Here is a 27,975-nt window from a genome sequence, read left to right as displayed (position 1 = left end):
GTATCTTGTATCATTGTATTTTTTAACTAGGTGATAAATATCCGCCATGTCTTTTTACGCCACTACTTTAGGCGGGCCTTAGCGTTATCTCATCGCTAAGACGAAAACGAGGCCTTGGCGCCTCAGGCCTCGTCTGTTGCGTGCTGGGCATGGCATTCACGGCGACCGTGGTGGACCTGCTGAGACTTCAGCAGGATCTCGGGATGAACCAGGTAAAGATTTACTTTACAGGTGCAGTCTATGGAGTAAAACGAGGTCAGACAAAAACCTAATAGTTGGGAAATGTGGCATAAGTCACAAAGGAAAATTAATTATACGGTTGGACTAGACTTCGATAAGAGGTTAATATGGTTATATCTTGTAGAATGTCAACAGACGCACATTTTTTGACAATGGTGTAAGCGCCCATTTCTCACAAAAAGTACACACATTCGATGTCGTCTTATACTGCGCAACCTTCACTTTACTTAAATGCAGTTCCATGGTCCACGTCATAAGTCAAAATTTACGACGACCCTGAGACTGGGGAAAACAAGAAGGAGAAAGACGACGAAATCTCAAACGAGAGTAAGACTGAGACTTCAGTAGTATCTCTTGATCGAACACGACTAAATCTTTTGAGATTTTGTCGTGTTTCTCCTTCTTGTTTTCCCCAGTCTCAGGGTTGCCTTAAACCATGAACGTAAACCAGCTCCCCTGCGCCCTATCACTCATTTCAGTACGTCTTAGATGGCGCCGGCGTGCGAATGTGTTCTCTAGAGAGCCTAGAAGTACAAGAGGGCTCATTCCAGACCACTGGGAGAGTTTACAATTTAATGGCGCACAGCTACGGCTGCTATTTGTCACAATTGCGCATGCTCTGCGGTTTCGCGGGGCAAGGACGAAAGCAGAAGGAAAGGCCGAGATGCTTGCAGACGATTACCACTTTGGTCACGTCCTCACTGCTCGTATAGCAAACGCGGCCCATCGAGCAGTTGGAAACTCTCTGTAATGTAGGTCAAGGGTTATTTTGTCGTAAGGCTGCTCTAGGCTGCACAACGCACTCGGTTCCAACCAAACGCAAGTGTGTGAGCTAGCCTTAACCTGAGGTTTCTTTATAAGACTATGAAGAAGACGTAAAAGCCTTTGCCTTAAATGTGTCCTGTTATTATTTAAAACTTATGTGACTTTTCAAGAGGGACATTTTGTAGCAATATAGGACGTTTCATAGTGGTAATATAACTGCTCTTGTCGTATTGCTTATATTTATTTGGTTTCATTACAGGAACTTGTTGTTTCAGATTTACAATATAAAAGATCCATCGTGCTCCTAACCGGACTTTTGGCGTGTTTCACGTTGGGCTGCTTCTTGTTTTCGGGACTTCGGGATATTGTGGTCTATGACCGTCATACCTTACAGGTGACATCAAAGTATATCTTTCTATTATTTTTTGTAGCAAACTTTTGAAAACTTACTATCTAAATGTGCTCGTTGCAGGCAACGGTGTATTAGTACACTTTTCAGTAATTTGTGTGCCAGCATGTTATTTTGAAAGCAAGAGGGAGAGCCGGACAAGGAGAATGAAGTTTGTGGGGATATATTCGCAAATTTAAAATCGTTTTGAGATACCAATACAACTAAATTCAAGGGTTATCATCATTCTATTTCGTTATATCTATCTCTCTCGCTTCTAATTACATTCAGTGACAGCATTGATGAAAACATGTTCCTGCAAGAGTGTCTGGAAAAGAGAAGACATTAATTTAAATCTGATTAAGATATATATAATTAACTCCGCTTTGAAATATTATAACTCACTGCGTGTTTTAAATTAAAGCCACTGTGCTCTTACTCCAAAGCAAGTTCAAACTATATTTAATAGATGTGAATAGTTGTGATCGTATTTTGCCATTGAGAGAATGTGAAGGCCAAGGCTAGATCGAGAGCCTATTAAACCTACAACCAAGTAAATATTACGTTGAAGTTGCTGTTTACATATCAACCAACGCACCATATCTAAAGGGCACAAATAGAATAGCGTCATGTTTTTATTGTAGCTTTTGTGTTATATGTATTTTATTCATGCTACCAAATCGAAGAAGCTTCCAAGTATAGAAACATTAGTTGGAATTATCGTCAACGGACGGTTTTCAGTACATGGGTTAGAATATGTCGTTGAGGAGGTTTTATCTGCTCTGCCAAAAGTTAACGAACATATTAATAATTTATTTTTGTCTATAAACTTATTTTTAGAAACCACTGCTTTCTGATCTAAGCTATCTAAACTACATTTTTCAGATACGAAAATCCACGGATGAAGACACTCACTCACCCTTCAGTATAGCGATAGCTGTCGTCTTTTACAAGTGAGTTAAGTATATTTTTATAAGTGTGACGCTATATATGGGTTGCACTGAAGCCACATCGCATACTTTTGACCACCATGTAAGAGGACGAGAGAGAAGTTGCTTTTGTGAGAACTTTGAGTGACGAGTTAATCTTCTATAATCTTCTGGGGGGAGAATAGGGACGGTCTGTGCAAATTCTGGAGGCACAAAAGAGGATCGTGATAAGAGGGGAGCTCCTTCTTGGCCTGTTCTCTGGTTGTCATCGGAGCGCTCTTTGAATGACATCACGAGCAACCCATGTATTACTTCTTGCACTGTCCATTCGCATCTATGCCTTAAAGCGTTTTGGTTAGAAACCACTTATATCTATATCGCATGACTTCACTTAAATTATATGGAAACGCCGTAAGCGTAGGGGCTATTGAATAAAAACTAAAAAGAAGACTCAGATATAAAGAACACTTTTTTAGCAAGGAAACAGGGGTAATAAAGGCAATCACTTCAATTAAAGAAACGGAGGTAATATCGCGTCAATTAAAATGTACCAAACGAGCTTCAGGCGAATAAAAATAGCAACAGGCAACATACCGCAGAGAGAGCCCTTCCCTAATGTAAACCAGAGCTAACAACACACAGATATTAAACGTTTGAGCTACGAAATCATGCGTTAGCAGTGGTTTAGCGTGAACTGATTGCCTTCAGAAACGTTAAAGCATAAGGCACCAGTTAAACGTATATTGCCACTCGCGTTGGCGAGCGACCGCGTGCGTGGCCGAGTGGTTACCGCGCTTGACTGTCGCGCGGAAACTCTACGTTCGATTCCAGTCGGTGAAATGTCCTTTTATTTATTCTTCCAACATTGCGTTCTCGTGAATTCGAGAACATTCTCGACTGATCGAGTTCCGAATGTTCTAGTCGCCAAACATTCTAGGCCGATTGTTCCAGAAGCCAACGCGCGTAGATAAGGGGCTCCGAGTAGCGATCTGCAGTCAGTCTCGCCCCAGTGCTCGATCCTGCTGTTTCGCCAACATCGATGCCCGCGACGCTCTGCAGTTTTCTTCCCTTACCTTTTTATTTTGGTCACAAGTTCGCCCCATTAAACGTTTAGTATCTTCAGTTATCATCGCATCATCAATTGTAATTCGTAATATTTTGGTGGAGGTGCGGGGTAGCGCATTCTATGCCCGTGAAGCGTAGCGTTCCGAAGACATCGCGGACAAGTGAGGTGCTCAGCCCCGGAAGGCTACACTTCGCCGAAGATACCGAAGCCCGGAGAAGCCGTCGTATTAGAGGCCAGTCTCCTGAATTGGGTTTGATGCCGGACAAGCCCAAGCCGAAGAAAACGACGATGGCCAACCAGCCACACACCCCCGCCTCCGCTTCCGTCGTCTACCTGCCCGTCGCTCCTCGGACACCAGCTCCCTTCCACGGCGAAAGCCACGAAGACATCGACGACTGGGTCCAGCAGTACGAACGAGTGGCCCGTCATAACTGATTGACACCGGAACAGTGTCTTCAGAATGCTTACTTCGCCTTGGAAGCAACCGCCCGGAACTGGTTCGAGAACCACGAAGCATCGATTACCTCTTGGGAGCAACTCAAAGCTGAGTTGAGAAGAACATTCACGAACCAACATCGAAGAGAACGCGCGGAAGAGCTTCTTCAAGCGACGATCCAAGGCCCTAACGAGAGCGTCGTTAGCTTCGTGGACGATGTCCTGCGACTCAGCAACTGCGCCGATCCTCAAGCCTCCGAAACAAAGAAGCTGAGAATCCTGATGCGCGGCGTGAAGGAAAACATCTTCGGAGGCCTTGTTCGGAGCCCGCCTACCACCGTCAAAGGCTTCATCACGGAAGCCACCAACATCGAACGTGCCCTTCAAGCACGCGCCGCACGCTATCACCGAGCTCTTCCCGGCGTCGCTGCCTTTTCGTCTTCCGGTTTCAACTCCACGGACATCCGCGAGATAATCTGGGCCGTCGTCCGGGAGGAGACCAAGAAACTTCTGCCTGCCGCCGCTAGCCCAGCTTCACCCTCAATCGCCGCGATTGTCAGGGAAGAGGTCCATCAAGCGCTGCAGCCAGAGTTTCTCGTCAGCACCGGTCCGGAACCACCGACGCTGAGTTAACGCCGCAGTGGCCCGACGGCCACCGCCTCCTCCTCGCACCTATGTCGCGCCGCCCCGACGTCAGTGTCCTGCGCCGCAGCACGACAGACGCCACGACGACCCGGTGCAGTACGCCTGCCCGGAGCCCCGCGCACCCCGGAAGAGCGACGTGTGGCGAACGCCCGACCGACGCCCTCTGTGCTTCCATTGCGGGAAAGCAGACCACACCTACCGCCGATGCCCATACCGACGACTCGGGCTACGGGGGTTCTACCCGAACGACTCGCTCCCCCGTCATGGTGAACGTCCTAGCGAGATCGACGACTACCTTCGACGACCCCAGTCCCCCGAGCCTGCGTCCCGCCGAAAGTTTCGGTCGCAATCGCCGCGACGTCCAGCTTCGCCGATGCACCGACCCCGACGTGAAAGCCTAGCTGCAGCTGTCGCCCCTCGCTCCTCGCCGGGGAAATTAGGCGCGGCAACCCCTGGAGGTGGAGTTGCCGAAGATGACCAACGTAAAGAGCCTCCAAGAACGACGGAGCGCTCCCACTCTCCCGACGCTACGCATCACAACGACGCTCCTGCATCGGTGTCCAACAACCTAAACGTGGTTATCGACGGCCTCGACGGATCGGCACTCGTGGACACCGGAGCAGAATACTCAGTCTTGAGTGGGAGGCTCTCCCGCCGCCTTCGAAAAGTCATGACGTTGTGGGATGGACCACAAATAAGAACCGCCGGAGGACAACTCATTACACGAGTCGGGAGATGCACTGCTCGCGTCGAGATCCACGGTGAGACGTGTCCTGTCAAGTTTGTCGTTCTGCAAAACTGTTGGAGGGACGTTATTCTCGGAATGGACTTTCTCTGCGAGTATGGTGCCGTCATCGACCTCGGGGCAAACCAGTTGACGCTACGAAAGCCTGTTCTGCCGCCGGTGGAGACGAACATGACGTCAACCTCGATCCGAGTTATCGCCGACCTTGTGAACCTGCCGCCGCGGTCGAGTGTTTTCGTCACCGTCAAAACCGACGCAGCCATACACGGTGAAGCTCTTCTGGAAGGCAGCTTCCTAGTGCTCCTTGAAAAAGGAATTGGCGTCGCACGAGGCGTAAGAGATCTCCAAGAAGGACGTACAACTGTTCTCGTGACAAACTTTCGAGAGGAGCCGCAGCAACCTAACGAAGGGCACCACAATGGGCCACATCGAGGAGCTTCAGGCGCCAACCATGGTAACCGCAATCTTCGAGGAAACCTTGTCGTCACAGCAGAAGAGCACGTCGCCGCCGCCGCTCGACATCGACCTCGAGCTCCGGCGCCGGCAACTGGTTGATCCCCTCGCCGAATACAGTGACTGTTTTGCCAGATCGTCGAAAGTTCGCCAAACACCAATGGCGAAACATCGCATTATTACGGACGACGACGCGCTCCCTGTCCACCAGTCGCCGTATCGAGTATCCTTAAAGGAAAGGAAGGTGATTCAAGATCAAGTCCTGGAAATGCTCAACGACGACATCATTCAACCCTCAAGAAGTCCATGGGCGTCCCCAGTCGTCCTTGTAAGGAAGAAGGACGGAACCCTGCAGTTCTGCGTGGACTGTCGCCGACTGAATGCTGTGACGAAGAAGGACGTCTATCCGGTCCCCCGCATCGACGATACGCTAGACCGACTGCGCCACTCCCGATATTTTTCGTGGATGGACCTGCAGAGGGGTTACTGGCAGATTGAAGTCGACGAACGCGACCGGGAGAAAACTGCCTTCGTCACTCCCAACGGGCTGCACGGATTCAAAGTGATGCCGTTCGGACTTTGTACAGCACCAGCCACCTTCCAGCGTGTCATGGACACCGTGCTGGCAGGTCTGAAATGGCAGAGCTGCCTCGTCTACCTGGACGATGTCGTGGTATTTTCACGAAATTTCAACGAACACCTGAGTCGACTTCCAGCCGTGCTCCAAGCCATCAAGGCCGCCGGCCTGTCACTCAAACCAACAAAGTGTCGATTCGCCTATAGTGAACTTAAGTTCCTTGGCCACGTCGTGAACACCAACGGTGTTCTCCCTGACCCCGAGAAGACTCGCGCCGTAGCTGCATTTACGCCGCCGTACGACAAGAAGGCCGTGTGAAGATTCCTCAGACTCTGTGCCTACTACTGACGGTTTTTTCGGGATTTCGCCAAGCTGTCTGCACAGCTGACGAACCTCGCGAAGGACGTTGTGAAGTTTGAATGGACAGAAGAGCACCAGCGGTCATTCGATGAGCTCAAACGAAGACTTCAGACGCCCCCGATTCTTGGCCATTTCGACCAGTTCGATAAGACAGAGATTCACACGGACGCTGGCAACACCGGACTTGGCGCGATACTGGTCCAAATGCAAGACAGGGCAGAGCGAGTCATCGCATACGCGAGTCGGACGCTGTCCAAGGAGGAGACGAACTACTCAACGACTGGAAAAGAGTGCCTTGCTGTCGCGTGGGCAATAACAAAATTCCGCCCACATTTGTATGGAAGTCCTTTTCTCGTCGTCACGGACCACCACTCACTCTGCTGGCTCGCAAACCTGAAGGACCCCTCCGGACGCCTCGCCCGGTGAAGCCTACGACTGCAGGAATTCGACGTGACCGTGGTGAACAAGTCCAGCCGGAATCGCAATGACGCCGACTGCCTGTCAAGGGCTCCAGTCGAGGCCGGTCCTGCCTGCATCGAAGACGACAACAATGAGTGTTTCCTCGGCGTTCTGGATGTCAGCGACATGGCAGCACTCCAGCGTGACGACTCTGAACTGCGAGTGCTCATGAAGCACCTAGAGGGACAAGGATGTGCGGTTCCCCGTGCTTTTTTACGAATCCTGTCGACCTTCTTCATACGGCAAGGGGTGCTGTACAAAAAGAACTTCGTAAATAATCACACAGCATGGCTGTTAGTCATTTCTTCCAGTCTTCGAGAAGAAATCTTCCAAGGATGCCATGACGACGCAACGGCTGGGCACCTTGGCAACAGCAGAACGCTCGCAGGGTTCGAGAAAAGTACTATTGGCCGAGGCTACCGAAGACCGTTCGCCTCTACACTCGATCATGCCACGAGTGTCAGCGACGCAAGAAACCGCCGACAAAGCCGTCAGGACTTCTGCATCCGATCTCGGCCCCGTCCACGCCATGCCAGCAGATCGGAATGAATTTACTTGGCCCTTTCCCGCCGTCAACGTAAGGAAATCGCTGGATAATCGTCGCCACAGATGATCTCACACGGTACGCCGAGACGAAAGCCCTTCCATCAGGTACGGCTGTTGAAGTCGCCAAGTTTTTCATCGAGTCCATTGTCCTCCGGCACGGTGCCCCTGAAGTCCTCATTACAGACCATGGATCATCGTTCATGGCCCAGCTGACGCAAGAGATCATTCGTCTCAATGGCACCGGTCACCGTCAAACCACTGCGTACCATCCGCAGACAAATGGACTAACAGAACGGTTAAACAAAACTATCGCCGACATGATCGCCGTGTATGTCGGCGTAGAGCACAAGACATGGGACGAGGTGTTACCCTACGTCACATTTGCTTACAATACGGCGGTGCAAGAGACCACAGGGGTAACTCCGTTTCAGCTGGTGCATGGCAGAAAAGTAACGACCATGCTCGACGCGATGTTACCCCACGAACCAGGTAACGATGGGATCCCTGACGGCCAGGTGGTTGCTCAACGAGCCGAAGAAGTGCGCCAGCTCGCCCGACTCCGAATTCAAGATCAACAATTAGTCGACGCTATGTGTTACAACCTTCGCCGGATCGACGTTCGCTTCAAGTCCGGAGACCGTGTATGGGTTTGGACCCCGATATGACGACGCGGTCTAAGCGAGAAACTCCTAAAGCGCTACTTCGGACCCTTCAAAGTACTTCGTCGACTCGGGGATCTGAACTACGAGGTAATGCCCGACGGAACACGGACTTCATCACGCTGCCCTCCACGACCGGAAGTCGTCCACGTCGCGCACCTCAAGCCGTACTACGCGCGATAAGACTGCGAACTGTGATCTTGTGAAACACTTGATAGGATTGTGTTTTGCCAGCCTCCTTATTTTCCCATTCTTTCGTTTGCCTTGCTCTGTTTTGTTGCCTTTCACTTGGCATTGAGACGATGCCTTTTTAAAGGCGGGAATAATGCCACGCGCGTCGGCGAGCGACCGCGTGTGTGGCCGAGTGGTTACCGCGTTTGACTGTCGTGCGGAAAATCTAGGTTCGATTGCAGTCGGTGGAGTGTCTTTTTATTTATTCTTTCAACATTGCGTTCTCATGAGTTCGAGAATATTCTCGACTGATCGAGTTCCGAATGTTCTAGTCGCCGAACTTTCTTGGCCGATTTTTCTAGAAGCCAGCGGGCTCCGAGTAGCGATCTGCAGTCAGTCTAGCCCCAGCGCTCGATCCTGCGGTTTCGCCGACATCGACGCCCGCAACGCTCTGCTCTTTTCTTCTCTTCCTTTTTTGTTTTGGGCACAAGTTCGCCCCATTAAACGTTTAGTTTCTTCAGTTATAATCGCATCATCAATTGTCATTCGTGACAATATTCTCACAGTTGGGGATGTCATTCTGTATTAATAAAATCAGTAACTTCAAAGTCCAACAAAAAATAAATATTTCAAACGGCAGTGAACGGTGGTCACTTAACTCTTGCGTGGTTGTTACATCAAACATGACAGAATAACAACGGTTTTCTGCAACCCGCAAAAAACAAAGACACCTTAGCACAACTGAACTCAATCTCCGAGACAAAGTTGGTAATTTACCGCTCCGACTACCCAAAGGTAATAGTAGCGGATCGAACATTTTTCAACCCTTGTTAAATTATATAAAAAATAGTTAAGTCTGAAAAGTTAAAAACTGAAAAAAGATTGTTTACTAAGAATTAGAAAACTGGAAATTAAGGCTGAAAATTGAATGGAAACGTTGGTGGAACAAGCTTTCAAATGATGAGTACTTCGTACACAAAATCCACTACAAATGAAAGAACGCACTCACACCAGAGCTAAAGATTCGCAGCGTCTTGGAAATGCAACTGCTTATTTACCACGGCTCGCGACGCCTGTAGGTGGGGAATCAAATTTCTGGTTCTCCGGTTTATTGAATATTCACTTCTGAAAGAATTTGTACCTCTCCACCTTACAACGAAATTCGGTGACGCTATTTCTTGTAAAAATAAAACGGCTAGACGTTGATGCTCTCTAGGCATCTCTTACCTGGAAATATACTTTCTTGCTATAAAAAAGCGTGCTTTCAAAGACAGACCAAATTATCAAAGGCGTAATGTACGTTCACGGAAGTTTAAAAACAGATTGAACGTCTCGAAGAGAGTAGAGGGAGAACTCGAGAGATGTCCGAACTAACCTCAAATTTTGGCGTAGGCTGAGAAAGAATCTCCAGCTTTTCGAGCGTTACGAGGCACAGTTTTGATAGCTGGCATCTGTACTAGCGCCCCAGAAACGCGTCTGAGAGTTGTGAGGCGCATAAGGTGGCACTGTTAAACGTCGTTGGCGTTGTCGTGTGAGAAAGACAAGGCCTAAAAAGTAGACTCCGACAGGATGTACGCTTTTGAGATAGTTACCATTCGAAGCGATCCGTAAAAACACGAGTAGCATGTAACCTAGCTGCTTTATTCACTAGTTTCGCACTCTGGAAAAAAAAAAGTCGTTTGAGACGTCTTTCTTAAATTATTGGGATTACGGTTATCGTGTACGACTCAGCCAGCTACGGGCCTTCTGCCACCTGCTTTTATGAACGAAAGCTTAATTCAAGAACTTTACTATATCGGAAAATGAAGACTTTCGTTCATGCCAGAGGAAAAAGAGTTTATCCTCCATTGCTTGCTTTGTACTCAGTTTATTCATATATTTGAATAGTATTGATTAAAAGCAAATATAACATTAAGAGTCCTTCAGGGGCTCATTTTCTTTGTTTTGTTTTGCTTGACAAACCTTTTCAGACATATGAAAAACATTTTTCTGCTGTCAAGGACAGTGGTCAGCGACCTACCGGTACTTAGTAAGCGACTGAAAAGCTCGCTCTTGGTGGCTAAATTACACTCTAAGCTGGTAAAAGAAGGGTAAGACATTTTAAAACTTCTGTGTGCTGCTTGTTTTAGGCTAACCTTGGGAAACATATTTATTCTTTTTTTTTTCTTTTTGCGGTGAGAATCGCTAAAGGAATTTTGTCAACACAATCATGAGTGTAATGTCATCACCGTCATACTCAAGATTCTGTCACCCTTACTGCCGAATTGATTGTGTAGAAATCTTGGTAAAAATAAATTATTATCGACGAGATGCTGACATTTATTATTAACATACTGTCGAAAAGAAGACTACATATTTCATAAATAAAAATAATTTAGTCACAGAAGATGTATTGTTATAAATATGGGCTCCGTTGGTTTAATGTTCTCTTGTGGCACTCGCCCATTGAATGGGAAGGAATCCCTTTGAGTAAGAGGCAGAACGAGTATGTCCAACTTGAAGTATTCATGAAATAAATTGAAGAACGATTGCGGTCTAATGGGTATCAACTATTCTAGTAACTATATACTATCAAAGGAGTCAAAGATGTACTGGAACCATGTAGGAACTTCCGAAGAAACCTGTCCAAAACCTCACATTGCCTACCAAGCTAGTAACAGGTTTTTCAAGCTTTAAAAATACCTTTACCAGTTGCTTAAAAGCTATGCATATTGCTTTCAAGTACTCCTTCTTAGGGCCACTATCTTGAAAAGAACTTATGAACGCTTTGTAGTATTTTTTCAAAATAATAGCTGTAAGATGCATAGTCATGTAAGGAGTGTTTAAAACTATTCTGGTTGCTCTTTTTTTATAATTTTGTAATCATATAAGCCGACTGAAGCCATTGAAGCCGTTTCGTGCCAGAGTTCATACCTAATAAAATATTTTCGCCGCCGTTAGTCGAGCTGTATGTCCTTGCAGTATAATCTAATGAAACAGTGCTGACGTTGTCAGTGCATTTTTAAAGAAGAGGTTGCTCTGCCACGGAGATGTGGCGATTCTGATTAAACGTTGTGATGGAGCCATTTAGTCGGTGAGGTACGATTGCTAATCTGAGCAATAAAGAAGCGTACCCTGTGGGCTAAAATATGACCACAAGTAAGTGGGAGTTTCCTTCATTTCAAAACGGGCTGGTGCCGGAATTAAGCCCGGATAGCTGCATGACTACACCCTGGCAGAGAAAGCTCATTCCAGAAAGCCCTCCTGCCTTTCCACTGGCAGAGGGAACGCCGGAAAGGAGGCGAGACGAGTTGAGCAGGGACTGGCCTCGTCTTTGGCGTTCGCTCAGCTAGGTGGAAATGGTGGAGGGCTTCACGGCAGGAGCTAGCCCTGCTTTTCACAACTTGCGACAGGTTATATCTATCCCTTCAGTTTCTCTAAAATGCAGTGCTCTAACATAATCGGCTATTGTCTACAGCCAGGCAACCTACAACCGGACCCGTTTCCTCGTGACACTACTTGTGGTTTTCCGGATGGATATTTTCTGGGTGTTTGTGGTTACGTCAGCTTACTATGGCTGTCTCATTGCCAGGATACCCATTTTAGAGTAAGTTGTTTTTCTGTGTTTCACCTGACGTAGTGCAGCGGTTTTCGTACCTCTGTGACATTGTTGCAGAAACACAATATTTGTGTTGAAGTTTTTGTCTAGATTTGCTGATTTCAAGGAGCATAATTTAGGGGACGAGGTTTTCTTGCAGACTGTGAATGCACCTACCTCCCTTCCCCCCAAGTAAGCAAAACATATTCGAGTAGATCTGATCTAAATCTTAATTTTAGTATTACTTTACTCAAATTTAGTTTTAGTCAAGCTGGTCTGATGTAAATCGCGTTATAAATTTCATTAATTTTTATTCTCCACTCCAATCTGCCGCTTTCGGCGGACTTCGAACGATTATATAGTCATGAGTACCTTTAGAAACATAGGCATTCAGCTTATTGTGTTCGCGCTCCACCCTTTGTGATTCGTTCTTCGGCGTTTTTATTGCCTTATTCCGCGATCTCATTAGCGGCAGAGTAATAATGAATGCTTAAGACACGCCACATCCTGAGTTCTTCTTTTAGGTTATCATCGATTGTTCTGCTGGTGAAGGTCATGGGTGACCAAGTTTGAATTCTCGTTGTTTTGGTTCGCGGACTGTTTGATAATTTGGTTTCTCTTTTTGCGTCTGACTGTGGTGCATAGATACTGACTGACCGAACAGCCCTCTCGTTCTTTTGCAGAGGCCTGATAAGCGACAGCAGCAGCCTGCAGACAGATACGCTGGCTGTTCTCTTCCTGGCCACCTGTGTCGGGGACTCACTGCTATCGTGCTATCAGCTGCACATGTGCATGCGGCTTGCACAGCGGATTCGATCGATACTGCAGGCTGCCATGTTCCAAAAGGCAGGATAGTTACTTTTTAAATCTTTTTCTGCGTCTTTCTTTTAAGGGTGACAAAGTTTTTGATTGTCATTATTCTCGTCTCTAGTTATATTTACATAGAGCTTGTTACAAAAACCACAATAACAATGAAAAATCGCATGGATCTATGTGCTTGTACGCGATTAAACGGAGCAGTTCAAGTAACTTGGTCACATGGTCTGCGCACATGTTTCTGTGTCTTGAAAACCTTATAATCGAAGTGTAGGAAAACTGGAAGCTGTAAGATATACATCGTACATGGATGTATGCGAGACAGACTACCAGCTTCGGTTATAATTGTGTCAAATTTCACTAGGTATGTGAGCTGTTTACCTAGCTCTAGGTGACTTATTTGAGATGGTACACACGGTCAAGGAACCTATAGTTTCGGGTTCTGTATGAAATACGACTGCAGAGCTCACAAAAATAAGGCATCACAGCTTCTACGCGTCTTCGCAGATGACTCGACTATCACCAACCTCAAGAGCCCAGTATCCTGCAGGACGGGTAGTTTCCATTCTTGGCGTGGACTGCATGATGGTCTCCTTCGGCGCCGTGCAGTTCCCGATACCCATCATCGGAATCATCTGCTCGCCGATTATTTTCGTCATGCTATCTGCGCGTGTGGGAATGGTGCCCGCCATCTTGTGCGCAGCGTGGCTCCTTTTAATCGTTCTGTTACCCATTCCGATATCAAGGATTCAGAAGGCTTTGTGGGTAAGTCGGACAACACATTTCATCGAGTTGAAGGGGAGGTGCAACCATATTCAGTTGGAGTGCTTTTTACTTTTGACTAGGTTTCTGGCACTTGTGAGACCAAAGTATACTCGCACGCAAAGCCATTGACCAAGAACCCTCTCGGTTGCGGTATATTTTCAAAAAGAAAAGAGAACATTCGTTTTAAATTTCTCCTTCACAAAACTCGATGACGTAGTTCGGAGGTCCCAGTGTTGGCATAGTCCCTGAGTGACGATGTTTGAATGCCTCTTATATTTTGGACCAGAGCAGTGGATGAGGGCCCGATGTGGGCTCGCGATAATCATAGCTCGACATGCACTTGGGTAGTGGCTCTTGTCCAATCGCTGCAATGATGACACTAGCCGAACCTTATCAATATCTGGAAGTCTGCGCATATCCTGTGCTTTGCCAACCCGTGGCAAACATTGGGGGCATATAATCAACTCCAGATCCCATGGCGGCATGTTTTTCCTGCGAATTGAGGGGGCGAGCGCTGCTCGCTTTTCTCTAATTATTCTGCGATAACCATTGTACGAAAAAAAAACTATCACGTGTTTTATAGGTTATACTACACATCATGAATTCATTCAAAGTAGCACGCATACAGACATCATTGCGCACCCGTTAAAGGGACTGACAGGGTATTTATGGTGGCCAAGGGTTTTATTTGTACATGACATATCAGAACCCAACTACCCAGAACACAATTTGCGGTTCCGAATTCTTTTTCTTTCCACCCGAAAAACGACGATTGAGAACTGGCCGGCTTGAGTCGCGCTCACTGTCTTCTCCGTGGTCACGTGCTGTTTTCTATGGTTTAGACACGAGCGCCAAAGATAATCACAGTCACGGGCAATCGAAGGCGCACACTCAATACTAAAACAGGTAAAAAATACGATACCCATTATTTGTGGCTTCTAAAAAAGTGCAAACACGTTGATTAAAAAACAAACAAAAAAGTTTCACAGCCACATGACTTGCGCTAATTTTCTCCTCCTATATTTCTTGTTTCTCCCCAGCCCAGTTTCGGTTTCGGTTTCGTGCAGTTGCGTATTTTGGCTGGTTTAAAATATATGTGACGCTGTAGCAAAATATCGATCGGGTAGTTTTCTGACACCATAATAAATCACCTGGCAAAAAAGGAAAACAAATTTGGGGGATTCAGTGTCCCTTTAAAAATATCCTTTTGGTGATAAAAAACACAAAGTTAATGGTGCTAACCCCGCGGTTTTGCAGTGTCGCCAACACGCGACAAACTAAGTCATGCTGGTCCACTAAATTATTCTTTTGCCTGTTCGTAAGTTGAGATGTTCGAGGGTTGATGCTATAGCTATACGCTTGGACGATTCCAAACTTGGGGTTGTTTCGGTAATACCGCACTAAGGTCCCAGTTTATGAAGAAAAATAACAAAAATAAGCTATGATATAAGTAGAAAACTTTTTTCGGTTGGCGTGATTGTGATTGCTATGAATAGATGATACAAAGAGAAACTAAATGAATACCGCGGATTCATTGATGAAAGGCAATGTGTTTGATTAAGAAATCTAGAAGCACGGGACAAAAGGCAACTGGAGTCTTCTTACTAGGCCCCATCCCGTTCCACAATCAGCAGCAGACTTAATGTCTTCTTCATATTTCTGTATCTAAAACGACGATCTGCTTTGTTTCTTTAGAGCAAGCTCATGCAAGCTAGGGACGAGAGGCTCAAGCGCATGGCGGATCTCCTGTCTTCTGTGAGACTAGTGAAGATGTACGCCTGGGAAGACGCTTACATGGGCGCCGTGACAGAGGTCCGAGAAAAAGAAATGGCTCCCGTATTGCGGGTCAACTTACTCGATGGTGTCATCGACTCTTTGTACAGCGCGTCCACCTCTGTGGTGAGTATATAGACCCGCTGTCATCTTTGTCACCACCGTAATCTTCATGTGGCTTGTGTCCTCTGTGATTCAGTGACCTCTGTGTATTCGTGTCCTTTGTGGGACTTGCTGCACAACAGACTCGCTTGTTTATAAATGTCCCCAAGAAAGTTGTCTCCTTCCAGCCAGGTATCCCAAACTCTAAAGAAGTTTCTGGTGATTCGTGACTTGCTTTAGATATTCTATGTTGGTGTTTTTCACTGACACAGAGCAGATTGTAACTATTCCTTGCATTTGAAGTAGACTAAGTCATGTTAAGCATTCCAAGTGAAAGAAGACCAGCTGAGCTTCTTATTACCACTTGCGCCTTCACAGATGACCATCATACTTTTCGGAGCCTTGACCGCCATGAACCCGGCCCGCGTGCTAAATCCTGCGCTGTCATTCTCCTGTATCTATATGCTGTCTTTGACGGACATGGTGACGAACTCGGCCTCCTTGACTCTCCGGATGCGCAGTCTGGTGAGCCTACTGACTTTACAATATTGAGGCGGACTCTGGAATTCTGATGGCACGGTATTACAGCTGGGCTTTAAAGAGGGCCATATGACATTTATTTTGAATCGAAATTACATTAAGAACTACCATAACTAAAATACTAAACTGTAATTAAATTAGTTCAAAAGTTAGCGCAGGAGACGAGAAATTAATTAAAATACGAAGCACTTAAAAAGTAAAGATGTCACTTTTGAATTACTTATTCGTCTTCTGATACAAAAAGAGTGATAACCTTTATATTTGTAGATATAACTTTAGACGCAGCATTAACGTTCTTAAAGGTCACATAGAAAGGAAAATACTTTTTTAGACAGCCTAGATGGAAAAAGGACGCCATAAAACGAAGTTAAAAACAACAAAATTATAATTTAGAGCTATATTTACGACGCGAAACGAATTTGCAGTTGGCGCCCGCGGGCGCCGCAACTGGTCACGTGGTAGACGTGGGCGCTGCCGCGCTGCGCCGCCGCCGCCGTAAAGTCACGCTGCCGCCGCAAAGCTACGCCGCAGCCGCACGCTCTGCACACGCTACGCGCGGCGCGCCGCCTCTTCAACGCGTTTCTCCACGCCGCCGCCACCGGAAGGGAACACTCCGGCGCGCCGCCGCCGTCAATTTGTGACGCACGTACAGGTCCATCACGTGGTGCTTGCGCTCTTTCAGGAGCTTCCTTTGGGCTCTAAAAGTTACTCGCTAATCTTCGTTTTTGATTGCACTTCAAACAAAGATGAATCAGCAACTTTTAGAGCCCATATAAAGCTCCCGAAAGAGCGCAAGCACCACGCGATTCACTAATACAGGCGCGGTTGACGCTTCAGCGAACCGTTTTCAGATGAACGGGTGAGCACCACGTGAAATTGTAGATTCTTTCTAGTGCGGGTCTAATACGAAATGTTCGGTTTCGGCATTAGTTTTGTTCTGGCTCAGGTAAAAATAGTGCTTTTGATTGGGGTTTCGGTCCGGGTTTCTGTTTGGTTCGACACTCTAATTCAAATAGGGTGCGAGATATCTTACTCGGCCTGCATGCTAAACTCACCTACTTCATTTAAGATGTCTCTCAGCATGCGAAGAATCCTGAAGTTCTCCATTGCCGAAGAACAGGAGACTCCACCAACCCACAGCATGCGTCGCACTCAAAGGAAAGGTACGAACAGGTGACTTGCTGACAGTGAACATGTACATATATTGAAAATAAGAACGACAGCGACTTTTATTTGTAATGTCTTAAAATGCAGTAAATGCATAATTAAAAAGTCTATTGTTTAAATGTGACAGAAGATATTAAACATTGGTTTCTGGAAGTGAGGCACCTAAATATTTATAAATTTTCCAAATGCATTTAGCAGTGAATTCAAATTGTAGCCTGTGTCACGTGATGTAAATTTCACAGCTAACTTCGGTGAAGATATAAGTTGCTCTATAGGTTACATAACGTCATCTTCATTGCTAAATTTATCGGGACATGTGACGTCAATTTACCCGACTTAGCGGGAAATACATGAGCAGACATATTCATGCGGGGATTGGAGATTTTGTTGTGATGCCCTTCATGCTTTTATAAAACGCCATTCGGTAGTTCGTCCATTCAAGGTTACGCAAGACTTCTGAATTGCAGCCGGAGGTGCCAAAACAAATACACAAAGAAACTAAGTTTCTTAGTTCCGCGGAAGCTTTCTTTCTAAATTAAAGAATCCATAACACCTAAGGCGTTTCATTATAAAATCAATTTGGGCGGCGGTGTCTCAGAAGTAGAATATTTTGAACACCCTAATGCAACATATCACAAAAATTAATTCTTTACGACGAAGAACTTGTCACGGCCGCGAATACGTGCGGTCAGACATATTGTTGCAGAATCATGTAACATTTGTTTAGATTGTGGGGAAAAACAAAGCTCCAAGATTGATAGAGAAATTTATTTTGAACAGCTGTAAAATAGAGGAAACGTTGTGGATTCCGTCAAAAATTCAGTTTCGGCTTTTTTGCTCATCTGAATTAAAATAGTGGCAATAGTGGGCGCTTGAGAGATACAGCCACTAAAATTCGAAGCAGTCTGACCTAGTTTCCAGGTGTGAATGATTTAGTTGAAGCAAAATATGAACCACACCAAATTTTACAATCGTGTTGAGACAGCGTAATGTCGGTCTGCCTTTGAGGCGGGGCGACGTATTTACGCCATCAATGAAAAATGTTATCGAGTGCAGTACATCTGCTAGCCTGGGATCTTAAAGGAATACTGAACCCAATAATTTAGTGTCAATAACAAGTGGCGCACTTCCTTTCTACGAGCCAGCACTCGCCGGTGTGGGTGAGCACACGCAATGAAATTGACGTCATTGTCCCCCATTCGCGCTTAAAATGAGAGTGAAATGTATGGTCTTCGGGCCAAAGGAGAATAAATACAGACTTTTCATCTCCAGAAGTAAAGCTACGTGCTTGTTAGACCAATAAATCATTTACCTTTTACACCAGACCTAACTGTGACGATGAAAAGCTTGTCTTTATTCTCCTTCTCTCTGGAGCCCACACATTTCACTGTCATCTTAGGCGTGAATGGGGACTACGACGTCAATTTCGCTTCGTCTGCTCCGGCACACCGTCGGCTGCTTGCTCGTGGATAGATTGTGCACCTCTTAATATAGACACTGAAATGTTTCGTTCAGCATCCCTTTAAGCGTGCATCACGCAGTGGTGATACCCGACGACTCGTCGGTATAATGCTCATTCAGATCGAAACGAGAAGCGGTGGAGTTTGAAGCCAGAATCTCTGCGCTCCGCAGTGCAAGCTTTCGCTCTGCGCGCTCCAGCTGGAATGCGTTAGCATACTCAGCCACCGATGCCTCCCCTCTCCATACAGAAGAGGCCAGTGGTTGAAACAGTGATTGAAACTATCGTGAAGTTTTGTGACCGACGTGGAAGCAACCAAGAACAAACAAACCAGATGGCCACAGGAGCCATGAGCGCAGTGAAAGTTTCCCACTGTGCACTGTCCAGCCAAGAGGAAGGTCGAACTAAATGCGGCACCAAAATATATAAAAAAATTAGGGGTGTGCGAATAGCGATTCGAATCGAATAGCACAACGTCATTCATGGCCTTTGCGGTACAAAGGAAAGCCGATGCAACCGGCTTTCTTTGCGCTGTTGATGCTAGGGATGACACTGCGCTATTCTATTCGAACCACTATTCGCACACCCCTAAAAAAATATATATATATTGTCACGGATGACAAGTGACGAGGCGGCGAATGACTGGGTAAACTGAACGTTTAATGGGGCGAACTTGTGCCCATAAATAAAAGGAAAAGGAAAGATAACAAGAGAGCGTCGCGGGCGTCGAAGGCGGCGAAGCAGCACGATCGAACGCCGAGGCGAAACTGACTCGACAAGGTCGCGGGCGGCTTCTTATCTAGAGTGCGTCACTATCTCGAAGATACGGCGAAAGCGGCTCGAGCGTCGCGCGCTCGGGGCGAGAATGAACACGCACTTTCTAGAAAACAAAAGCAGGAATAAATGATAGAAGTTACGTCTGGAACAAGAATAAACGAGAACTTTCTAGAGGTCCGTGACCGAGCGTTGCTTTCTCAGCCCTGCGCGCGGCAATATATAGTGGAAAACAGAATGGACGGGTAACCAAGTTAGTTTTTACACTGTGTTTTTTTATTCATATTTATTAAAAATGCCCGAAAGCTCGCACTTACACATTAATTTTTTTCTGACATGGTAACAGAGGAGTGGGGAAAAAACTGGAGGGACCACACAAAGCTTTGGAGCTTTGTGTTGCCCGTCCTGTGTTTCCTTCGCTCTGTCGGGAGAAAACCGACTCTCCGCATGCCTCCTTTGAAGACGCGTTAGAGTGCTCTCATGAGTTATAACTAGGGCTCCGTGTTCTCGGAGTTTTTTTTTTTTCGTGAAATTCGGAGGGTGTTTTTCGGAGTTTAGTTTTTATCAAAAATTCGATGTTTATCGGAGTTTATTTTTCGTAAATCCCCAATTCTCCGAAATTCGGAGATTAATTTCGCAGTGTTTCCTGTTAAAAATAATAAATAATAACCGGATGCAAACGTATGCCAGATAAAAAAAGAAAAATTAAACACGCTTGTATCAATTAAGATTTCTTCAGTTGAATTTTGCGTTGGTGTCATTGACAATATTAATTTTTCCCTCGACAAAAGTCGCACACAAGTGTGGCTACAATAAACGTCGATACCTTAAAATCAGTAAACTCCCGGGGGCAGTCGCTACGAAGCTCGTAGTCATCCCATCTTATTCCATCGATCGAGCCCGCGGCCGCTCAAGGTGGAGTGGTTAAGGCTGTAATAGAGAGTTTCAACTGTCCCTTTTCTCTATTTGATACAATCTCTATTGTCCGTAGCTTTCATTGTTACAAAAACTCACCTTCTCCTTTCTCTAAATCACTAATCGCATGGCTCAAAATGGAAACCAAAGGAGTGGCTTTTGTCGTGACCCGAATGTACAATGACCTGTTGCCCTGAATCAACCTCGACGAGACAAGCGGCAAGACCCCTTTTGACAACGGTCCGAGATTTGAAAGATAATTACGGTGCCATTTTCCCAGGACCATTAACACCCTGCTAATCAAATTTTAAAGACGTATTTTACTTTTTTTTTTTGCCGGGGGGGGGGGGGGGGGGGGGAGCGGGGGCGGTGGCATTGGCACATAGACATTCAGAGTTTATCGGATAAATCCGAATTGACCAAAAGTTTACCGGCGGGTGTTTTTCGAAGTTTTTCGAATTTATATGAAAACACGGAGCCCTAGTTATAACATAGGAGTCAGAACGTAGCCCCTCATACGCTACACACCAGCTAATGTTTACAAACAAAACGGAGCACCCCTACCGGCACGCCACCTGCGCGGCGCATGCGCGTTGGGGTGTGGTCAAAGAGTTACGCCTCCCGCATCAACAAACCATTGGAATGTAATATTGTCGGCGTCAATGTGAGTCCCCGTGCTATTAAGTTTCGCTCTAGGATTGTTGATTGTGCGTCTTCCTAGAAATGACTTCTTACTACTTCAGTTGCTTGGGTGAAATTAACGAAGCTCGTTACATCGCAAACCTACGCGTAAATAGTGTGACGTGCGGCGATTCATTCTGCGTGAAAACCGCAGAACGTACGCTAAAGTCTTATTCACGCGATGAGATTGTGCTCGCTTTTTTCAGTCGCGACGTAACTCGGGTTGCGAAAGCGTGGCCGGCAGCTGCGACGCTCGACATTGATGCTGAGAATCGAAAGCAGAATCGGACCAAGCGAATAAAGCATAACAAGTATGTGATGGCCACTGGTAACACTGAATAACATCTCCCTTTTGTCTACTGTTTACACCGTGCCTACTTACCGCAAACAAGCTTCAAACCGAAATATTCTTTGAGGCCGGCTCTTACTTCCTATCACAACGTTTGGCCTACTAGACGCTGTCCCTTGAACGAGCATACGACCGTTTGAACGAGTTTGAAGGAGCACACGACAGTATGAACGCGAAGACGCTCTGAAGACGGTTTCGGGGTGGTTTGGATAACTTGAAGGTTTTTCCCCGTTCATGTTGGAACAAAAAAACAAAAAAAAAATATAAATATGTCGGCTTCAATTATTCGTGAATTCAACCCAAAGTGATTCCCGCTCAAAACATAGTGTTTAAACGGCGTTTGATTTTCCTTTTCACGCATCTATCCACGTTCTTGGGCAAACCGAGTAGGCATAAACCACGTAAAAACTGATCTTCATACTTTTTCCGGCTCTACAGCCCCAGTCGCGCCGTTTTGACGAGAAGGCTGGTTTTAGTCTGGTTTCTTCTATAACAACGCAAAAAATGCCCGTCCCGCATGGTGACTTCCGCCCACACTTCAAGACCGAAAGTGCGCCTGAAGCGCACTTTTGGTTTGTGGGTGTGGGCGGACTTCACTGACAACCAGTTTACTGGTTGTCAGTGAAGTCCTCCGCTGTGCTGTTGTCAGTCCTTAACATTCCCAAAACGAGAATGGGAGAAGACAGCGAGGAGGCAAAGAGAAAAGGCGTGACGTTTTGCACATGGAAGTGTGGCTCACATCTTCGATGAAAACGCACTTGCTCGCCAAAGCCTTCCCGATTTAAGAAAAACGAAACGAACAAAAAACGTGCAAATTCTTTTTTTGTTTGCAGTGCGCGGCACAGGCTATGTCCTGTCTGGACAGCCCATCAACAGGTCTTAACGCTGCCCATGTGCTTTCCTCAGGCGAAGTTGTCTTGGAAAAATGCTCCTTCGCCTGGACCAATGGTCAGGGACTCAAGGGCCAAGCTGTGCTCAGCGGGATTTCAATGGACGTCCAGCCAGGTGCCCTGGTCGGCATCACCGGGTTCGTGGGAAGCGGAAAGTCATCCCTCCTTGCAGCCATCTTGGGAGACATGCACCGCCTTGAGGGAAACGTCAGAATCACCGTGCGAACAACTACTCACCATTCGGTTCATTGGGCTTTGGGAAACGTCTAGGTCTAAGACATGGACTCGGTTTAAGACATGCACTTTCTTGGCTTAATGGCTCGGGGTTTGAAATAGAATACGTTTCTTTCGAGGATGGCTAGGATAAAAACGTAAGTCTCAAAAGAGAAACACGAATGGGAGACTGAAACGTGAGACTCAAAAGTGAGGACAAGAACCACTTTGGGGGAAAGTTTGTTTCATGACACAAGTGTTGTATCCAAGAACTCAATACAAAATCTTTATGGAAGTTCAGTGTTTTTTTTTATAAGGAACAGAAGCACCAAAAAGTCGACGAGGAAGGGAACATGAACCTCCCATCTAGCACGTGTAAAAAAACCTCAACCGATTTATTCTTTTTGGACATTGATATATGTTAGCACAAGTTAGCGAAACTAAAACTAATTTTTTGTTTGTTTTTGTTTTGAGTAAACCTTATTTGTGAGTACCAGTAAGACAATCCTTCCACATTTTATACTTAATGTATCGCAGGGGAAGATTGGATATGTTCCCCAGGTGGCCTGCATTTACAACATGACCGTTCGAGACAACATAGTGTTCGGTAAGGAGTTCGACCCTGTCCGCTATGGCCGAGTGCTCCGAGCCTGTGAACTTCTTAACGACATCAATACATTCCCTGCTGGCGACCTGACGGAAGTTGGAGAAAAAGTAAGTAATAATTCCACAAAGTACGTACATCTTGGAGATGGTGAAAAGTTTTTTATTATTAGTTGTCCCATTTCGAAGAACCTTAAATATATGATTGAAAAAAGACGTTTACAAATGTTTGTAATGCGAAACTAGAGTGCAGCTCTTGAGGAGGAGGAAGGGAGGGTATGCCCTCCCTCTCTTTCGTATCCTCCCCTCCTCCTCTCCTCCTCCTCCTCTCCGCTCCTCCCCCTTCTCTTTTTTCCTCCTCCTCCTTCTTCCCTCTTCCTTTCCTCCTCCTCTCCTCCTACCGCTGAATTTGTTCATGGGTCACGTTACACGAAGTCGTGACGTCATTTTCCCCTTTAAATTTAGCGGGGAAACTGAATTTCCGGGGAGGTAACGTGACGTCGATTTCCCCCATAAATTTGGAGGGAAATTTCCCCGCTAACTTTAGCTTGAAAACGTCTCATAATGCAATGCGCGTGGTTGCGCCGACGCTGACGCCGACGCCTCTCAAGCCGGAAATGGGCGCCTAAGAGCTGCCCTCTAAAATGAAAGGTTTATTTTCCCGTTTCACGTTTTGAACTCTTTAGTTAAAACTGCGAGAGGCCCTATATTGATTGGTATCGCCTCTCTGCAGCCATTGTCGGAACTAATGGAACTGCTTATTTTAAAATTTCGATGACTAATTTGTGAAACATTCGTTTATTTTATCCGCTTCTTTATTTTATATGAGGCGTACAATGCCCACCTCTTTCTGTAATGCCTTTAGGCCATGGGAAAAATGGAAAAAATGTAAATCAAACGCGGTAGCTGAAGCTGTAAAATTTACCCTGAATTTTTATGATTGGATAAGGCAATGAAAGAGAATTGTTCGATGTCCTTCATTGCTTGTTGGGAAGCTCAAAATCATCCCAACATCCCCATATTCCAAATGCAACCTCTGCTTTCCTCGTGTTGCAAAAAAACTGAGGTAGATATTAAGGAAAGATAAAAAGCAATTAAATCATGAAATCTGACTCTACATTTTAGAAAAAAAAAGAACAAGCAAACCTATTTTCTTGCAACAGATTTGTAAAATAAAAGCAGAAGCAGCTATCGGAAGCATTATTCACTTTTATCAATCACACTCGCAATTATGTCGCCCGAAATTTTTTACTTTTAAAGTTAGAATTTAACTTCAAGGTAGTTAGTTACAAATGACGCGTTTTAGCATTTGATACTGAGCATATTTTTTGCGTGATTATTCTTTTAAATACAGGGTGAAACGTTGAGCGGTGGTCAGAAGCAACGAATCTCGCTTGCCAGAGCGGCGTACAGTAGCTGCGAGATTTACCTTCTTGACGACCCACTCAGCGCCTTGGACCCCAACGTCGCAGCCAATGTATTCAAGCAAGTGTTGGGGTGCAACGGCCTCCTTAAAGACAAGGTATTGGTCCCTTGACGAAATACATTCGTAGCAAACTCCCTTCTAGTTTCTTTATTAAGTATATGTAATATTTTTGTCGCAACTGGAAGCATCAAACTAACTTGAAAGGGGACCTCCTGGAAAACTCTAATGGTCTTAGATTCTTCGGGCTGATGAATGCACATACCTATGCATTAGACATTTCTTTACTCCAAAACATTTTGGGTATCAGCTTCTTCCATTAGGAATGCTAGAATGTTCCCTTTAAATAGGGTCAGCTGAACAATTGCAAGTTAAAAAAAAACCGTGAGAGGAAAAGACATATACACCGCTGACTATCAACCTGCTTCCTTTAATACTTGTAATTCTTCAGCAGACCCTATTCAAGTATGTACCAACTAGCTCAAGCAAAACCTGTAGTTGCCTTTTAAGCTGCACCTCACCGAAGCCTAAAAAGTCTGGCACATGCTTTTTTGGCAATAAGGAAAAGCCTCGAATTAGGCTCAGAAAATTGATGTTCTTCACTCATAACAATTGTGTTGTATGTCTGTTTAGGCAATTGTGTTGTATGTCTGTTTAGGCGGCGAAAATGTAGCCCTCCTCAAAGGCCGTCTTGTAACTACTGTAGATGAGGAATTCAGCCAGAGCGGTACGCTTCTACTAGCCTGGTGACTTAAACCTGCATCAGTCAGTAATTGTGCACAACGGCCTGCCGGCAGAATGCTCATCCAAATTGAAATGGACAAAGGTGGGGAATAAACCGAACATCCCTGGGTTCGGCAGCGCGAGCTTTTGCTCCACGCGTTCCGACCTGGTGTGCGTTAACGTACTCGATAGAAGGTCCCCTTCTTTTAGGTCTCAAGAAGCTGTTTCCAGGCTTAATGTTGGCTGCCACTTTGAGAATTGCAGGAGGCTGCTTTAATGGCCATGTGTTCATTTAGATTGTCTCTGTTAGATTAAAAATTGGAGCTATGATGGCAGAGCTCAATGAAAATTTTGTGCAAGTGCACCGACGTGTGGGTACACTTATAATCCTATAATGCCGCAAGCAAGCAGACAATTCCACCGCCTCTCGTTCTACCGAAAAACCGCACCTGACCTCGTTAAGGGTTTCTTTGTTTGTCTATTGATTTCTACGGTTGTCACTAGTTATTTCAACTTTTTTTTGTTTAATTGTATTGTTTTGGCCTATTTTTTATTCTATTCGTCATTTTCCTATTAATTTGATGGAAGTATTTCTGAATTTTCGGCTGTCTTCGAGGGCATGTTTGGAAGTTTCTTTCTCACTTGTTATTTTTTTTTTATTGACTTCTTATGTAGCTGTCTTTCTTATGTACCGGTTGATTTTATTGTTGGCCTTTGATCTAGGTTAGTTAAAACAACTCTACGCCAAATTGTACTGTAATATTTTTTGCGTTATGTATTCTTAATTTTGTAATTTTATGATTTTTAACTTTGTTTTTAAGACCCGAATTATGGTCAGCAACCAAGGCAACCTGTTAAAACACATGAGCCTACTGATGCTGATGGACAGGAACACCATGAGCGTCTACCACAGCCTCGAAGAACTGCTCCGAGATGAACGAGCTCCCAAGACCCTGAGCATCGGGATGGCGGACCAGGGCCACAGTGAACCCACTGATTACGAGTGAGGATGCTTTAGGAATCTGGACAATATTGTGATCACTTAATATCCAAATATTTGATTTTCAAAATTATCTGTAGTCACAGAGATAGAGCTAAACATTGCATAAAAGTGAGGTCAAAGTTAATTACGGTGGTGTAGCGAGCTTCAGAGATGGAAAATTGACTTAGAGGACCTGACCCTTACAAAAAAAGTCATATCTGGCCAGATCTGAAGATTTCAGATATGGCCATATCAAAAATTGGCCACATATAACCTGATATGGTATCTCTGCCAGATATAGCCCGATACCCCTGGCCAGGTATGGAAATCCCAGATCTGGCTAAGTAAGGAAATTCCAGATCTGGCCAGGCATATCAAAAGGACACAAGCCTGAAACAGCACTTTATAACTTCTTTACCATTTTTTACCACCTGAGACTGGGTGGAAGAAACACGACGACGTCTCACGTCGTCGTGTTTCTTCCACCCAGTCTCAGGTGGTAAAAAATGGTAATTGAGACGTCGTCGTGTTTCTTCCACCCAGTCTCAGGTGGTAAAAAATGGTAAACTTACACCAGCTCGCCTGCGCCCTAACTGTTTTTTTTATAACTTCTTATTGTCTACAATTCTCCCAAATGCCCCAGCCCGCACTCGAGGAGTTATGGAAACGGGGATCCTTCAGCTCCCTATTGATCTCTAGTTTTGACCAATTCCATGGTTACACAGTTTCGAGTGTAATTCGTAGTCACCCTGAACAAGCGTCCCATAAGGTTCAAGTACCTGTCACATCCCTTTTAAATTTTCTCGTCAATGGCAGCGTTTATGATACTGTGCATTCTGTCCAACCTTCAACCAGGCTGAGCCGCCAAAATCTCTTACCATATTATCATTCTCGTGATTGTTGTTTTAGCAGGAATCACTTAAAAGCCGAGAAATTACATAAACCAAAACCGGGATTTAACTCGAATTCAGCGGAGCTGTTTATGACATTTTGAGCATTTCTAAGTTAATATCAGCGTCTGTGAAGCTGTACGAGAATAATAATAACGTAACAGATATGTCTGCAGCTCATCCTGGTTGAAGGTTGGACGGAATGCACAGTACTGACATTGGCGGAACATTTTAAAAGTTGTATGGCAAGTACTTTGGTTCTGTACGGCACGTGTTCAGGGTGACTTCGAATTACACTCAAATCTGTGTAACCAAATAATTGCTCAAAATTTTGTATCACTAAGCAGCTGAAGAAACACCGTCCCCATGATTCCTCGAGTACGGGCCGAAGCGCTTGGGGGATTTAGCAAATAGTCTACTCGGGTGTAATGTTAACACTTTGAAATAATTAAGCTATATTGAAATCCTCGTGAAAACTAGCACAAATAATCTGATACTTAAGCTTGTCAAAGCTGAAGTTTGGGATTCTTTGTGCCAATATTTAGCTCGCGAACAATGAGCCATTCACAGTTTGCTAACAAAGATTTTTTTTTAACTTTTTTTAACTTTTGAATATATTGAAAACCGGCCGCCAGATAAGTCTGTATATACGCCAGATAAGTCTATATACGCCATATCAGGCAGTAAATATGCCAGATAAGTCTGTGTATACTCCATATAAGGCTGTATATAGGCCGTATATAATCATATAATGTTTGATGTGGCCAGATATGGCCCAGATATAAGACTTCCATACGGGGATGAATCGAAACACGAAATGAATATTAGTTGCTGTATTAACGTTTAGAAGTTTAGTAATTATTTAGGCATATTCTATGATAGAAGCAGCTGACTG

General features: G+C 45.3%; 1 protein-coding gene across 1 annotated transcript; it reads left to right on the top strand.

The window, feature by feature from the left end:
* Window positions 1-13,416: 13,416 nt before the first annotated feature.
* Window positions 13,417-26,215, top strand: LOC121833594 (multidrug resistance-associated protein 1-like). Its single transcript, XM_042287010.1, has 8 exons — window positions 13,417-13,596; window positions 15,292-15,495; window positions 15,850-15,996; window positions 17,081-17,174; window positions 22,263-22,465; window positions 22,997-23,173; window positions 24,417-24,584; window positions 26,030-26,215. Exons 1-8 carry the CDS (start codon window positions 13,417-13,419, stop codon window positions 26,213-26,215), a joined length of 1,359 nt encoding a protein of 452 aa, XP_042142944.1.
* The last annotated feature ends 1,760 nt before the right edge of the window (window positions 26,216-27,975 follow it).

Source organism: Ixodes scapularis, unplaced genomic scaffold, assembly GCF_016920785.2.
Source record: "Ixodes scapularis isolate PalLabHiFi unplaced genomic scaffold, ASM1692078v2 PGA_scaffold8__174_contigs__length_109621045, whole genome shotgun sequence".
Lineage (NCBI taxonomy): Eukaryota > Metazoa > Arthropoda > Arachnida > Ixodida > Ixodidae > Ixodes > Ixodes scapularis.
This window is presented reverse-complemented; position numbering and strand designations above follow the sequence as displayed.

What these genes read in the sequence shown, in the direction of transcription:
- LOC121833594 (XM_042287010.1), top strand. Translation starts at nt 13,417, where the DNA reads ATGGTCTCCTTCGGCGCCGTGCAGTTCCCGATACCCATCATCGGAATC. An exon ending in GCGTCGCACTCAAAGGAAAG is followed by an intron (nt 17,175 to 22,262) that starts GTACGAACAGGT and finishes TGCTTTCCTCAG; the next exon opens with GCGAAGTTGTCTTGGAAAAA. An exon ending in TGACGGAAGTTGGAGAAAAA is followed by an intron (nt 23,174 to 24,416) that starts GTAAGTAATAAT and finishes TTTTAAATACAG; the next exon opens with GGTGAAACGTTGAGCGGTGG.